This window comes from Dromiciops gliroides, chromosome 3 (genome assembly GCF_019393635.1).
Source record: "Dromiciops gliroides isolate mDroGli1 chromosome 3, mDroGli1.pri, whole genome shotgun sequence".
Lineage (NCBI taxonomy): Eukaryota > Metazoa > Chordata > Mammalia > Microbiotheria > Microbiotheriidae > Dromiciops > Dromiciops gliroides.
The window spans coordinates 652,721,016-652,735,692 of NC_057863.1; the positions used below are offsets into that span (position 1 = coordinate 652,721,016).

The 14,677-nt window shown below is 37.6% G+C and overlaps 1 protein-coding gene across 1 annotated transcript in view; it reads right to left on the reverse strand.

Moving 5' to 3' along the window:
* Window positions 1–452: 452 nt before the first annotated feature.
* Window positions 453–14,677, reverse strand: part of LOC122748303 (vomeronasal type-2 receptor 26-like) — a 28,753-nt gene continuing 14,528 nt past the window's right edge. The window contains exons 4-6 of the mRNA XM_043993965.1: window positions 13,403–13,630; window positions 5,343–5,466; window positions 453–1,396 (exon numbers count right to left, since the gene is read on the reverse strand). Coding sequence (XP_043849900.1) covers window positions 453–1,396; window positions 5,343–5,466; window positions 13,403–13,630 — 1,296 coding nt within the window. The remainder of the gene's footprint in view (window positions 1,397–5,342; window positions 5,467–13,402; window positions 13,631–14,677) is intronic.

Below are 14,677 nucleotides of genomic sequence, written 5' to 3' on the forward strand. Positions count from 1 at the left end.
TTCCCCAATTAATGAGTGGCCAAAGGAAATGAACAGAGAGATTTCCAATGAAGAAATCAAAATAAATTTAGTCACATAATCTACATCATTATTTATTAGAAAAAGGTAGATTAAACAAACTTGACATATAATTTGGCACCCAGAGGATTGGCATAAAAGGGGAATGTGACAAATATCAGTGTGTACATGGAAAAAAATGGGACATTAATTCATTGTTGGTGGACTTCTGAAGTAATCCAACCCTTTTGGAGGCCAATCTGGATTTATGCCCAAAGAGCTGTTAGTTGATCTATTTAAAAAATGATTAGGGAAAAAAGGAAAAGAATTTATATGTTCTAAAATGTTTACACCACCATTCTCTTCCATAAATTAAGAACAAAACAAATTTTAAAAAGAAAATGGAAAAAATCAAGTATGGTTTAGGTTACTGTTTCAGTCATGTCACAACATTGTTAGGAGGCATGAGGAAATGCCTTCGAATGATGTCTTGATCTGGCAAAAGACTTATGATTTACCCATTCTTGGGTGTTCCACTGTGGCTTCAGAAGGATCACATAGCATTTGGGAATGAAAATGCAGCCCAGTAAGCCAGCACTAGAGCTCAAGATGGAAAACACTTCTACAGCTACCATGGTCTTCCCCTTACTGCTCTGGTATGTGGGCAAAAAAGAAATCCAGACACTGCAGAATACCAGCATGCTGAAGGTGATAAACTTGGCTTCATTGAAGGTATCAGGCAGATTTCTGGCCAAGAAAGCCACAGTGAAACTCCCCAAAGCCAGCAATCCCATGTAACCCAACACAAAGTAAAACGCAATGAGTGAGCCCTCATTGCACTTCAAGATGATGTGCTTGGGTTCAGAGTGTGGGTCTACATCTGGAAATGGGGGAGAAACCAACAGCCAGATACCACAAATAGTCACTTGGATCAGGGAGCAAATGAAAATGACAGAAATGGGTGCTCTGGAGCCCAGCCATTTTCTGCTCCTGCTCACTGGTCTTGTGGCTTTGAAGGCTAGAACTACTGTGATCGTTTTAGCCAAAATGGAGGAGATGGCCATTGTGAAAGTGATTCCAAATATTGGCTGTTGAAGGAGACATTTGGCTGAGGTAGGCTTACCAATGAAAAGCAAAGAAGACAAGAAGCACTGGCTTAGGGAGAGGAGCAAGGTGTAGCTGAGAGTTCGATTATTGGCTTTCACTATGGGAGTGTTCTGATGCTTCACAAATATCCCAATAATCATAACTGTCAGGAAACATAAAACAAAAGCTGTGCAAGTCAGAGTCATGCCTAGGGGTTCCCTAAAGGACAAAAAGGTTTCAAATTTGGGGAGGCAGCGATTTCTCTCCCTGTTTGGATACTCATCTTCAGGACACACGATGCACTGGTCCATATCTAAAGAGAAAAAAAATCCTCTGTATTTTAAGTTCAGGCAATCTTCATTACCCCTGGCATGAGGTAATAGAATTTTTCAAGCTGCATTTTTTTTTAACAACAAATGGCATCCCGTACCAAATTTGAAACTATATTTTAAAGCAGCAGTCAATAAAACTAGTTGGTACTGGCTAAGAAATAGAGTGGGATATCAATGGAATAGGTTAGGCACAGGAAACAGAGTAGTAAATGACTTTAGTAATATACTGTTTGATAAACCCAAAGACTCCAGTTACTAGGATAAAAACTCACTATTTGACAAAAACTGCTGGGGAAAATAGAAAATAGCATGACAGAAACTAGGCATACACCAGCATCTTACACCATCTAGTAAAATAAGGTCAAAATGAGTACATTGTTTAAACATAAAGGGTGATAACATAGGTAAATTAGGATAGGAAGGAAATATTTACCTCTCATATCTATGGAGAGGAGAGCAATTTATGACCAAACAAAAGATAGAGAATATTATGAAATGCAAAATGGATGATTTCATTACATCATATCAAAAAGGTTTTGTATAAAGAGAAGCAATGCAGCCAAAATTAGAAGGAAGGGAGAAAGCCGGGAAGTATTTACAGCCATTATTTCTGATCAAGGCCTCATTTCTAAAATAAATAGGTACATAAATCAAATTTATAAGAATGCAAGTCATTCCCTAATTGAGAAAGGGTCAAAGGATATGAACAGGTAATTTTCAGATGAAGAAATTAAAGCTATCTACTGTCATATGAAAAAATGCTCTGAATCACTATTGATAAGAGAAATGCAAATTAAAAAAGGGATGAGGTACCACCTAATACCTATAAGATTGGATAAATTGACAAAAAAGGAAAATAATAAGTGTTGGAGAAGCTGTGGAAAATTTGTTGGTGGAGCTGTTACCTGATCCAACCATTCTGTAGAGTAATTTGGAACTATGTAGAAAGGGCTATAAAACTGTGCATACCCTTTGACCCAGCAATAACACCATTAGGTCTTTATCCCAAAAAGATCATAAAAAAGGGACAAGGACCCAGATGTACAAAAGTATTTATAGCAGCTCTCTTTATTGTGGCAAAGAATTGGAATTTGAGGGAATGCCTATCAATTGGATAATGGCTAAACATGATGTAGCATATGAATTTAATGGGATACTATTGTGCTGTAAGAAAAAATGAGCAGGCAGATTTGATCTGATCCTGAGTGAAATGAACAGAACCGCAAGAACATTGTACACAGTATCAATAATATTGTGTGGTGATCAACTATGATAGAGTTATTTCTTCTCAGGAATATAATGATATAAGATAATTCAAAAGGAGTCATGCTGGAAAATGTTCAAAATAACTGTGGAATCTGGATGCAGATTGAATCATAATGTTTCTATTATCTGGTGTTTCATTTTTTTGGAGGTTTTTCCCATTTGTTCTGATTCTTTTTTCCAAACTTGACTAATACATAGATGTTTAATGTGATTTTACATATGCATACATATGTGTGTAAATAGGTATATGTGTGTATATATATGTCTATATGTGTATATATATAAATATATATATATATAAATATATATATATATACATGTCTATGTGTCTATATGTATACATAACTATATAGGGATTCCCATGAGCCACTCCAAATCTGAGAAATGAGAAGAATCTCTCACACTATCTGAATCTCTAATACATAATCACCATTGTTTCTGGCATTTAGGGTCTTCCAAGTAGAAAATAGTTTTTTGGTTTTTTTAAGTCTCATCAATAAATAAACTATTTCATGGCTATGAACACAATGTTTCTTAAAGTATATTGTGATTGCTTGGTGTCAAAAAGGATTTATAAAGAATCTATTTTGTGTGACCCTGTGCAACCTTACTTACACTATACTAAGTCCACTAGACATACATGTAGTACTAATGAATGACCATCCTCCTTTTCAAAGTATTGCATTCTAATGAGGAAAGAGTACACACTAAGGAAGCTGAAAAGTAGAGGTTGGTGAGAGGGTGAAATGAAAGTAAGAAGATGCCCTTCTTGCTGGCATAATGTCATATCTCATAGGGACAGGAAAAAAAAGGAAAACAGGAGAGAAATGGAGCATGAGTGATCTAGACACAAATGTAGGGCATGGAAGGAATTCATAGTGGGGAGCAGATAGTTAGTATGGCAGAAGGATGTTATAAGCCAAAAAAAAAGAAACCAAAAAAAAGATATGAAATGAAATTTCATGATAAGAAGATCCCCTCATTAAGACAGCAAAATCCATAGAAAAAATGGAGCAAATATAGATAAATTGGTACAGTGAAAATTTGCCAAAATAAAATTTAGATGGCAAGGTTGTTTCCAATGACTTTCTGCTTACACTCAACCTATTAATGACATATGCACTTTAATCATTACATTGGGACGATACAGGATTTCTGTAATTTCAGCCATCAAGTTGGAGAAACAGACAGTTTCTCTCATCCACATAATCTTTCATATATATATATACACATATACATATATGTATATGTATGTATATATATGTATGTATATATATATATAGGTAATTAAAAAGCTTCCAAAAATGATGATAAATCAGGAAAATGTTGCTCTCATTATAAACTAAAGGAGGCAAATTCAACATAAAAATAATTTCAAAATTATATTATCCTGAAGAGAATCATGGACAACACAACAAATTCAATATTCTGTGTATATTCACCAAAGGTCTTTTCATTTAAATTCATGGGGGAAAAGGTGAATTCAAAGAATAAATAGACAGTAATATAATAACAGCTAGAGACTTTAATATCCTTTTCTCTCTTTTGGAAAAATGTATCAGAATTATGAACAAAATTGTTAATGGATGGAACAAATTACTGTATAAACTAGAAGAAAAAGAAGATACTTTTCAAATCATCCTGCTAAAACATGCACATTTTCCAGACAGATATGGAATTTAAAAACATAACAGCAATCATGTATTGGGGCAAACTAATTTTACAATTAAATGTAAAAAGCAGAAATAGTAAAGACATCATTAGTATATTCCACTTGGCTGATATTCTGGACTTCATCATGGTCTCCATGTGCTTGGGGGTACACTGGATAGAAAAATAGGATGGGAATCAGGAAGACATAAGATCAAACCTGGTCTCATATACTGATTAGCTGTGTGATACTAGGAAGATCATTTAATCTCTATTTGTCTCATTTGTATCATCTGTCAAGTGATAAAAATAGCATCTTGCTCCCATGGTTGCTGTGAGGATCACATAAATCATAATTGTGACCTGATTAGCAAAGTTCCTGTCTAAATGTTTGTTGTTATTGTTCTTATTATCTTCCTGCAAGATTACATTGACTTTAAAATTGGAACTTTTAGTACCCATTGACCAAAGGCCTGCCCCCCCTCCCTCTAATCAAAGACAATGCAAGGTAGACATCTCAGAGCTCCTTGGAAACCTTCCATTTCAAGGAGATACCCATAGTGACCACCCCATTACTTCCTAACCAGTTGCAGAACTTCAACATTTCTATCCCTTCCTTTCTGTTTCTTTTCATGTGCTATTGTCCATTTTAACTTCTGAGTTCCTTTAGATAGGCAATGTCTTTTGCCTTTCTTTGCATCCCCAGGGCTTAGCACAGTGCCTGGCACATAGTAGGCATGAAAGTCATAAACATACACAGCAAGGTACTCATCTTTCCCTAACTTGGGTCCTATTTCCAATACTGTGTTGACCCTGCCCACTTTGTGCTTCTACTCTAATTGTCCCCATCTCTGGTATTTTTCCACTAAGGTATCTCCATTTGCTCCAGGTGATTTACTTCCAAGGAATGTATATGATCATGAGATTCTATTCCATTTCTGTTTTCATATGCTCTACAAGACTCTTCTTTGGAAGTTGAGGAGGAAGGTATGGTTCTCTGCATGTACTTACCAGTCTGGTTGGCAATCTCCCCCTCTGGGCAGGGCATACAGTCAAAGCAACACATGGACTCTCCCTTACGAGCAGATTTCCGAAATCCAGAACCACAGATCTCACTGCACACAGAGCGGGGAGTCTGGACAAGGAGGAAATTCTTTGAAAGGGCTTGTCACTCAAATAGTCTAGAAGGTGCAGAGTGGTTTTGGAATTGATGACATTGGGAAGTCCTAAATTTTGTAGAATTTCTAGAGAAGTAATGCCTGGTGCATGTTTCTAGGGATTCATTAATCAATCAACAAGTACTTCTCCATTGCCTAATATGTAACAGATACTATAATAATTTCTGGAAAACACTGAATGAATGAAATGCTATTCATCTAAAAAAATACCATGGAAGTCAATTGACAAGTAGTCATGAAGTTCCAAATGAATTTAAATTTAAACTGTATACACACATAATACACATATAATATTTGTCTATATATGTAAAATATACATGTATATCTCACTATGTAAGCACAAGAATTTTTTTCCTCTGCTCATCCTGACTCCATTTCTAACGCTATATCTTCTATCCTAATTAATTTCTAAAATTTCTTGGATACAGCCAAAACCATTCTCAGAAAAAAGCTTATATTCTTAAAAATGTATATTTTATCTTGAAGATGGAGGCATCATTTGCCAAATGCGGCTGGTAACAAAGGAATGCCCTGGACTGAGAAGAAGCCATGGGAAATAGTTCTTCTGGGGCATGGTGTTTAATTTTATACTTTTGTGGTAATTATTTATTATTTGTACTGACTTTTGTTGACATATACATTAAATTAGTCTATATTTTTGTTAGTGGCCCGGGTTGAACAATTTGTTTCCTTCCCAATTATGACTCTGAATTTATGGCCATTAATAACATGGTTAGGGTACAGTCTAACCAAGGAATCTTCTTCAGCATATAACAAAAACTTGTATTTTATTTTAAAAGATGTGAACACATTGGCTGATTTTCTAATAATGTGTAGGCCATCAATTTGATACCTAGGAGATAAAATCCAGGACCAAAGTACAAAGATTTTTTAAGAAGTGGAAATAATGAATGACATCTGACAAACTACATCCTAACTTATTTCAAGAAGTAATTTATGCTTAATGAAAAGTTGATTGAATGACAGACACTGAGCTACAATCTCATTATTCTCTAATGAAGCATCACCTTTAAAAATTGATTAATATAATGAAGGGAACAAAAACCCTTGAAACTGCCTCATTTATATAACTCAGGAGCTCATCAAGCTAAGAAATATGACAACCAGATGTTATACCCATTTTGAAATTATAAGTATGTCTATTGCATGAATTTGAATAGTGAGAAATAATGGAACATGTTTATTCATAATTAATAAAGAGTAGTGAAAAATTCAAATGCTGAAAATTATGAGATCTAACAAAGAGAATTCATTACAAAATATTTAAGCATGAAATTTATTGTAAAAGAAAAATGGGAATAGAAAACATGGAGAGAGATTTTTTTTCTTTACCTCATAAAAATTGGCAGATATTAGGTCTTTAAAGATCCTTGTTGAATTAATGAAGAAAGAGAATGTTTGTGTAGGGAAAATTTAGCATTATTGGGGCCAACAGGTGTAGATAGGTACAACTATGGTAAGGGTTGTTATTGTTTAACTCAAAAGGAGGCAGAATTGACATCTCAAGTCTTTTCTGTGACTATTTAAGGGACATTTTAATTCCTTCCAGAAGTGGAAGAAGAAAGCTTGGACTGTGAGCCATTTTGTTTTCCTTAGAGAAATAGCGTGTTGTGCTACAAGGGGAGAGACAGAGACAGACAGAGAGAGAAAGAAAGAGACAGAGACAGACAGAGACAGAGAGAGAAAGAGAGTGAGAGAGAGATGATAGATGATAGATGATAGATAGATAGATAGATAGACAGACAGACAGACAGATAGATAGATAGATAGATAGATAGATAGATAGATAGATAGATAGATAGATAATATACATGGCTATGGCTATGGATATAGGTATAGGTGTAGATGGAGATGGTGATGAAGATGAAGATTGAAATGGAGATGGAGATGGAGATGGAGACAGAGATAGAAAGATAGGGAGAGGTAGAAATAGAGGAAGAGGGAGAGATAAAGAAATGATAGATGATAGAGGAAGATATATTAATTGATAGATGATAGATAGATAGATAGATAGATAGATAGATAGATAGATAGATAGATAGATAGATAGATGTACTTGGCTATAGCTATGGATTTAGGTATAGGTGGAGATGAAGATGGAGATGGTGATTAAGATGGAGTTCTACATGGAGATGGAGATGAAGACAGAGATAGAAATAAAGATAGAGGTAGAGGTAGAGAGAGGTAGACATAGAGGAAGGGGGAGAAAGATGATAGATGAGAGAGAGAGAATCTTCTTTCTTACATATTTTTAGATTGATGAATATTATCAGATTCAATCAAATTTGCTACCACCTGACCTCTCTATTTCTCCTTTGCTGCATTTCCTTTCAAAACATGCCTTCTGGGGACTACACAAAATGGTGGAGGCATGACATTAAATGCACAGGGCTCCTGATACAATCACCCCAAAAATAGCAATCAAGACCCCTTGGGGTAGAAAAACACACAAAAATACGGGCTGAGAGTCTTCTCCAGCTATAAATAGATTTCAGGGGGCCGTGTTGGGCCACAACTAAAGCCTAACCCTGAAATCTGGCCAACACATCCGACACCCACCCGAGGAAATTGCCCCAGTGCCTCTGAATCAGCTGTAGCAACAGTGTCTTCTGGAACTGAGCGCGCACTCTGGCTGAATGGATGGCCCGGGGGGTAAGTGCAGGGACACCAGGGGACTGGGGGGAAGGATTGGACTGTCCCACCCCAGCCCCCAACCAGGAAGAAATCCTGAGCAGCTGAAGGCCCAGGTAGGGGAAGGGAGCAGGCAGACTCATTGGAAGCTAAGAACCACACCACAGAAAGCTTTGCTGGTTGTTGGCTTAGTAAGTAGGCCTGAGGTTATCTCCAGACCTAAGAACAGTCCAGGTGAGATTAAAACCTGCCCCCCCTCAAATAAAAACACCTGGAAACCTCTGAATCTGGGAACAGGAGCAGAGCCAAAAAGCAGCCCCACCCCCACCCTCCCTACCCCACAGTGGAGAGTTTAAAATCAAATGAAAATGAGGTCAGGCAGACTGAGAAGAAGCCCAACCATCCCCCTGGGCCATGCTGTAGCTTAAACAGTGTGTCCTGGAACCAGCACCACACTTTAAAAAGGAGCTTAAAGCCAAGAAATAGTAAGCCAGGATGAGTAGTCAGAGAAAGCAGAAGACCATCGAAAACTTCTTTGGGGGTAAGGTAGACCACAATACAATGTCAGAGGAAGAAGATAATAGCAGGGTCAAAGCTCCAACATCCAAAGCTTCCAACAAAAATAAGAACTGGTCTCAGGCCATGGAAGCTCTCAAAAGGGGCTTTGAGGAGAAAGTAGGAGAAATAGAAAGAAGATGTAGAGAAAAGGAGGAAAGAATGGAAAGGGAAATGAGAGTGATGCAGGAAAGTCATGAGAAAAATGTCAACAGTTTGAAAAGCCAAATGGAAAAGGAGATTAAAAAACTGTCTGATGAAAATAACTGCCTAAGAATTAGGATTGAACAAATGGAAGCTAGTGACTTTATTAGAAACCAAGACATGGTAAAGCAAATCCAATTGAATGAGAAAATAGAGGGCAATGTGAAATATCTCCTTGGAAAAACAGCTGACCTGGAAAATAAATCTAGGAGAGATAATTTGAGAATCATTGGAGGACCTGAAAACCATGACAAAAACAAAAGCTTAGACACCATTCTCCAAGAGACTGTGAGGGAAAATTGCCCTGATGTTCTAGAAGCAGAAGCTAAAATAGAAATTGAAAGAATCCACCAATCACCTCCTGAAAGAGATCCCAAAAGGAAAACCTCCAGGAATATTATAGCCAAGTTCCAGAACTCCCAGGTGAAGGAGAAAATACTGCAAGCAGCTAGAAAAAAGGAATTCAAATACTGTGGAACTCCAATAAGGTTAAAGCAAGATCTAGCAGCTTGTACATTAAAGGACTGAAGGGCACGGAATGTGATATTCCAGAGGGCAAAGGAACTGGGACTACAGCCAAAAATCACATACCCAGCAAAACTGAGTATAATCTTTCAGAGGCAAAAATAGGATTTCAATGAGAAAGAGGTCTTTCAATCATTTGTGATGAAAAGACCTGGACTGAATAGAAAATTTGACTTTCAAATACAAGGCCCTGGAGAAGCATAAAAAGATAAACAGGAAAAAGACTTCATGAGGGATATTAAAAGATCAAACCATTTACATTCCTACATGGGAAGTTAATACTTTGAACTCATAAGAACTATCTCAGTAAGAAATTCACAGAAGACACAGGTCTGAACTGAATATGAAGGGATGATATCTGTAAAGCATTTAGGTTTTGTTCTTTGTGGGACAGACAGAATGAGGTGTCTTATGTCTGGGGCTGGATTTGGACTTGGGACCTCCTGGGTCCAGGGCTGGTGCTTTGACCACTGCGCCACCTAACTAATCCATGATGACATCATTAAAATAGGGTTGAGGTGTAGGAGGAATAAACTGGGGGAGGGAGAAGAGGAGAGATGGTCTAGGGAGAGGTAGTTCACATGAAGGAAACAAGAAAAAAGCTAATGGAGGAGAGTAGAAAAGGGGGATAGAGTTGGGGAGTGAGTGAACCTTAATATCATCAGAATTGGCTCAAAGAAGGACTAACATACATACTCAAGTGGGTATAGTAATATATTTTTACCCTGAGGGAGGGGAGGGAGAAAAGGGGGGGAGAAGGGAAGGAGGAAAGGGCAGATTGGGGGAGAGAGCAGTAAAAAGCAAAACACTTTCAAGGAAGATGCAGATGTTCTGCATTACTGCACCAGTATGGCATATTGAATTGCTTGATCTCATAGGGAGGGCTGAGGAGGGAGGGAGGAAGAAAACTTTAGAACACAGAATTAGCTCAGAATTAGCCTGATCTCACTGGTGTGGGCTCATGGAGGGAATAACTTTCATACCCAATTGGGAGGAGTAATCTATTTAACCCTGCAGGAAAGTAGGAGGAAAGAGGATAAGGAAGGAAGGGTGAAAAAGGGGAGTGCAGAGTGAGGGAGAGGATAGTCAGAAGTACAACACTTTTGAGAAGGAATAGGTAAAAAAGGAGATAGAGTAAATGTCATGGGAAGGGAGTGGGATGGAGGGAAATAGTTATGATGATTGATTATAATGGCAAAATGTATGGCACCTACTTTGCTGGGCTTTTATGATGAAAATTCTCTGTCAAGCTTAAGGTACTATAAACAGGTTATAATGAACAGGTTACTGTCAGAAAAACCTGGAAAGACCTACATGAACTGAAGCAGAGTGAAATGTATTGTATACAAAATAACAGCAATAGTGGGAGATGATCTGCTGGGAAGTGTGCAGTTATTCTCAGCAAGGCAATGATTCAATATAACCTTGAAGGACTTATGAAGATTGCAGCCCATCTGCAGAGAAAAAACTGATAGTATCTGAAAGCAGATGGAAACACATTTGTAATTTTTTTTTTATTTTCCTCTTTGACAATTCCTTAATCTGAAGTTTTGTTTTTTTTGGACTGTTTTCTCTCACAACTAGCTAATATGGGAATTTTTCCATGACTACTCATGTATAACTTATTTTGAATTGCTTCAGTTCTGGTGGGTGGGGAGTGGGAATGGAGGGGGAAAATGATGTTGGAACACAAAGTTTTTTGAAAATTGATGTTAAAATTTTGTTTTTACATATATTTTGGAGAATAAAATTCTATTAAATTTTTTTTTTAATTTTTAAATCAAAACCTGCCTTCTATGTGTCCTTCATGGTTATGCCCTGAGCCATCTTCTCTTCTTCCTCTATGCTATTTGGCGATCTTATTAGCTCCCTTAGATTTCATTACCATCTTTATGCTGATGTTTCCCAAATCTAATTTTCCTGCACTAATCTTTAAGCTGACTTCCAATCTTACATCTCAATTTGTCTTTCAAAGATATCAAACTGAATATCCAGCAAACATCTAAAACTCCTTATGTACAAACCTATGCATCTTTTTACCCTCAACCTTAACTCCTCCTATCTTCTCTATTCCTCTAAAGGGCAACATCAACTTCTCAGTCCCTTAGGCTTACAACCTAGGAGTCATCCTGGTTTCCTCCCTCCCTCTCACCCCCTCAGATCCAGGTATTGCCAAACTTGTTCATTTCACCACTGCAACATCTCTCAACTGCAAACCTTTCTCTCCTCTGACGCTGCCACCCCTCTATTGCAGGATCGTAGCAGCATGGTCCTGGATTATTGCAATAACCTGTTGGTGTATCTGCCTGCCTCAAGATTCTCCCCACTCCAATCCTTACTCTCTTGAGCCAGTAAAGTGATTTTCCTGAGGCAGTAATTTGATCATGTTACCCTCTTCAACTTCGGTATAATTCATATTGCCTTTATGCACAAATAAAATGTCATCTCTGATATTTGAAGCCCATCATTATCTATGTCCCTTCCACATTCCCTGTCTGCTTAAAGTTATTTACGTACTTTTATTCTTTGATTCACTGAAACTGGCTGACTGACTGTTCCAAACACTCCATCTCTTGGCTCCAGGCAATTTCTCTGATACCATTCCTGGAATGTTCTCTGTTTTCCACTCTACCTAATGACTCCCATGATTTCCTTTAAGTCACAACTAAAGAGTCCTATTCAATAAGAATCTATTTGAGGAGTGGGACTTTTTTGCTTATGTCTATATCCTCTGAATTTAACACAATGTCTGGCACATTTTGATGTTAAGTCATTTTCAAAGGGTGTTTTACTCTTTGTGACCCCATTTGGAGTTTAATTGTGAAAAATACAGGGGTGGTTTGCCATTTCATTCTCCAGGTAATTTTACAGATGAGGAACCTGAGGCAAAGAGGCTCAAGTAAGTTGCCCAACATCACATAGCTAGTGTCTCAGGCCATATTTGAACCTATGAAATTGAGACTTCTTGACTTCAGGTCAGACACACTATCTATGAATCACCTTGCTGCACCTCCTGGAACATAGTAGGTTCTTAATCAATGTTAATTTGCTGATTGAATGCTTTATCACTTGAGGGTAGAGAAAGAGACCCAACCTCTATATCCCAGGCTTGAATTACACCAAAGACAATTTCCACAATAAACACATAGTGAATCACAAAGTAACCCATTTGCCAAAACCATAGCAAAACAGAAATCAGTGAAATGATGCAAAAAAGAATATACATGAGACAATAAAGTGTGAAAGCCTTATCCCTTTAGGAACTAGATAGCAAAACATAACCAAAAGATTTTGTCCTTTATCACATCCAAGGAGAAACTCCCAGGAGGTTTTATAATAGCCATAAAGATAGAGACATGAGGCAGACTGTTAGTTCCTCTCAGGTCTTCCCAGAAGATTTTTACTTCAGCAAGCTGAAATGATGTTTGCATCTTCCATCTTCTGTCTCAAAGCGAGAAACCAGAAGCACTGGAAGTGATTCACCTCTTGAAGAGACCTGAAGCTTGATGAATCCTAAAAAGACCTTGTCTTTTTGTTTGACAATAATTTCTTTACAGGAGACAGAGACAGAGAGAGACACAGAGAGAGAGAGAGAGAGAGAGAGAGAGAGAGAGAGAGAGAGAGAGAGAGAGGGAGAGAGAGAGGGAGAGAGGGAGACGGAGAGAGAGGAAAGCAAAACCACTTCATATATAAAAACTACTCTAAATGACTATTTTACTGACAGTGTATAAATAAAGGAATTCCAAGATGTTAAATATATCTGTCTCTCTAAAGTAATTCTTTTTTTTTCTTTTTATCTTCATATTCCTTGTGGAAAGGAATGAAGATGTTTAGTGGTAAGCAATGCAATACTCATAAATATGTCCCTTAGAGGGAATAAAGTAAACCCATGTCCCCATTAATAGATGTTCTTATGTCCACACCCTATGTAAAACTTCCATGTGAGAGACTACTAACCTTTATATAAATTTGGTTCCACATTATGACATTCTCACGGATGGAAAAATCTTCACCAAGGGGAGCATGAGGAATAAACTCTCCCACTTTCACCAGAACTTCTGTACCATTATCAAGGATCACAAAATTGGTAATATCATAGTTTGCCACAGGGTTCCTTTTCTCATCCATGAACACCTGGTCACCAACACTGTTGTTAAACTGGATATTTCTAAGAAGAGAGTGCAGCTAAATGGGAAGAAAACTCATAAGTGCCACTTCAATACAAGGACACCCAAAAGATTGTGAATTGTCAAGATAATCTGTTCCATCCACTCAGTCACACATAATGATGATCATAATCTGCATCTCATCCTTACCAAGAAAATTCACCAAGGCTTCCATTCCCTTAGTTGGACTTTGTCAATTCATTTATTTGATTGAAACTTTCTACTGTTCCGTTTCTCACTATGCCTCACCCTCCTAATCATATTCATTACATTTAGTGGGACTTTTAATTGCTTTATCCTCAGTTCTTTTCAGGATATTAAATCTGCGAATAATAAATAATAAATCTGTAAATAAATACTCTAAATCATAATTTTACTTTCTTCCTTTCCCAGTCATGCCTCAGTTGTTTTTCTTTTCTGGCAGAGCCAAGATGGTGGAGGAAAGGCACTGAGCTCTCAAACTCACAACAAAATCACTCCAATAAACCTCCAAATAATGCCATAAGACAATTCTTAGAGCAGCAAAATCCACAGAAAAAAGTGCTGAGATCATTTTCCAAACAAGGACAGATTGGAAGATCTGAAGGAGGGAGCTGCTGTACTGAGACAGGAGTAGAGCCCAACCCCCATAGTCGTGCTGACACAGATCCAGTTCCCAGAAGGCCTTGCCAGAGAAAGAGAACCCCCCCGCCCCTTGTGCCTCTGAATCACTGTCTGGTGAGAGGGCTGAGCCCTTAGCAGGGGGGAGATTACAGGGATCTCTGCTGCTGCTAAGGCAGAGCTTGGGTTTTTCACTTTTAAGGAAATTCACTTTTTAAAGAATTAATTGTGATTTGGGGTTTTCATAACCCTATCTTTGCTTTATTAGGGTGAGACTGAAAAAAAATGTAAGCTTAAAAGCCTAAGAGAAGATGGGTGTGTATACTTTGAGAGATAATTGAACAAATAAGAGGAACTCTGACCACAGGGAACATTTAATGAAACTAAATAATGAATAGCTCCTCTAATAGCTTTCCCATGCCCACATGGGTCTGGTTAGATTATAATGGGGACAGCCCATATGGGT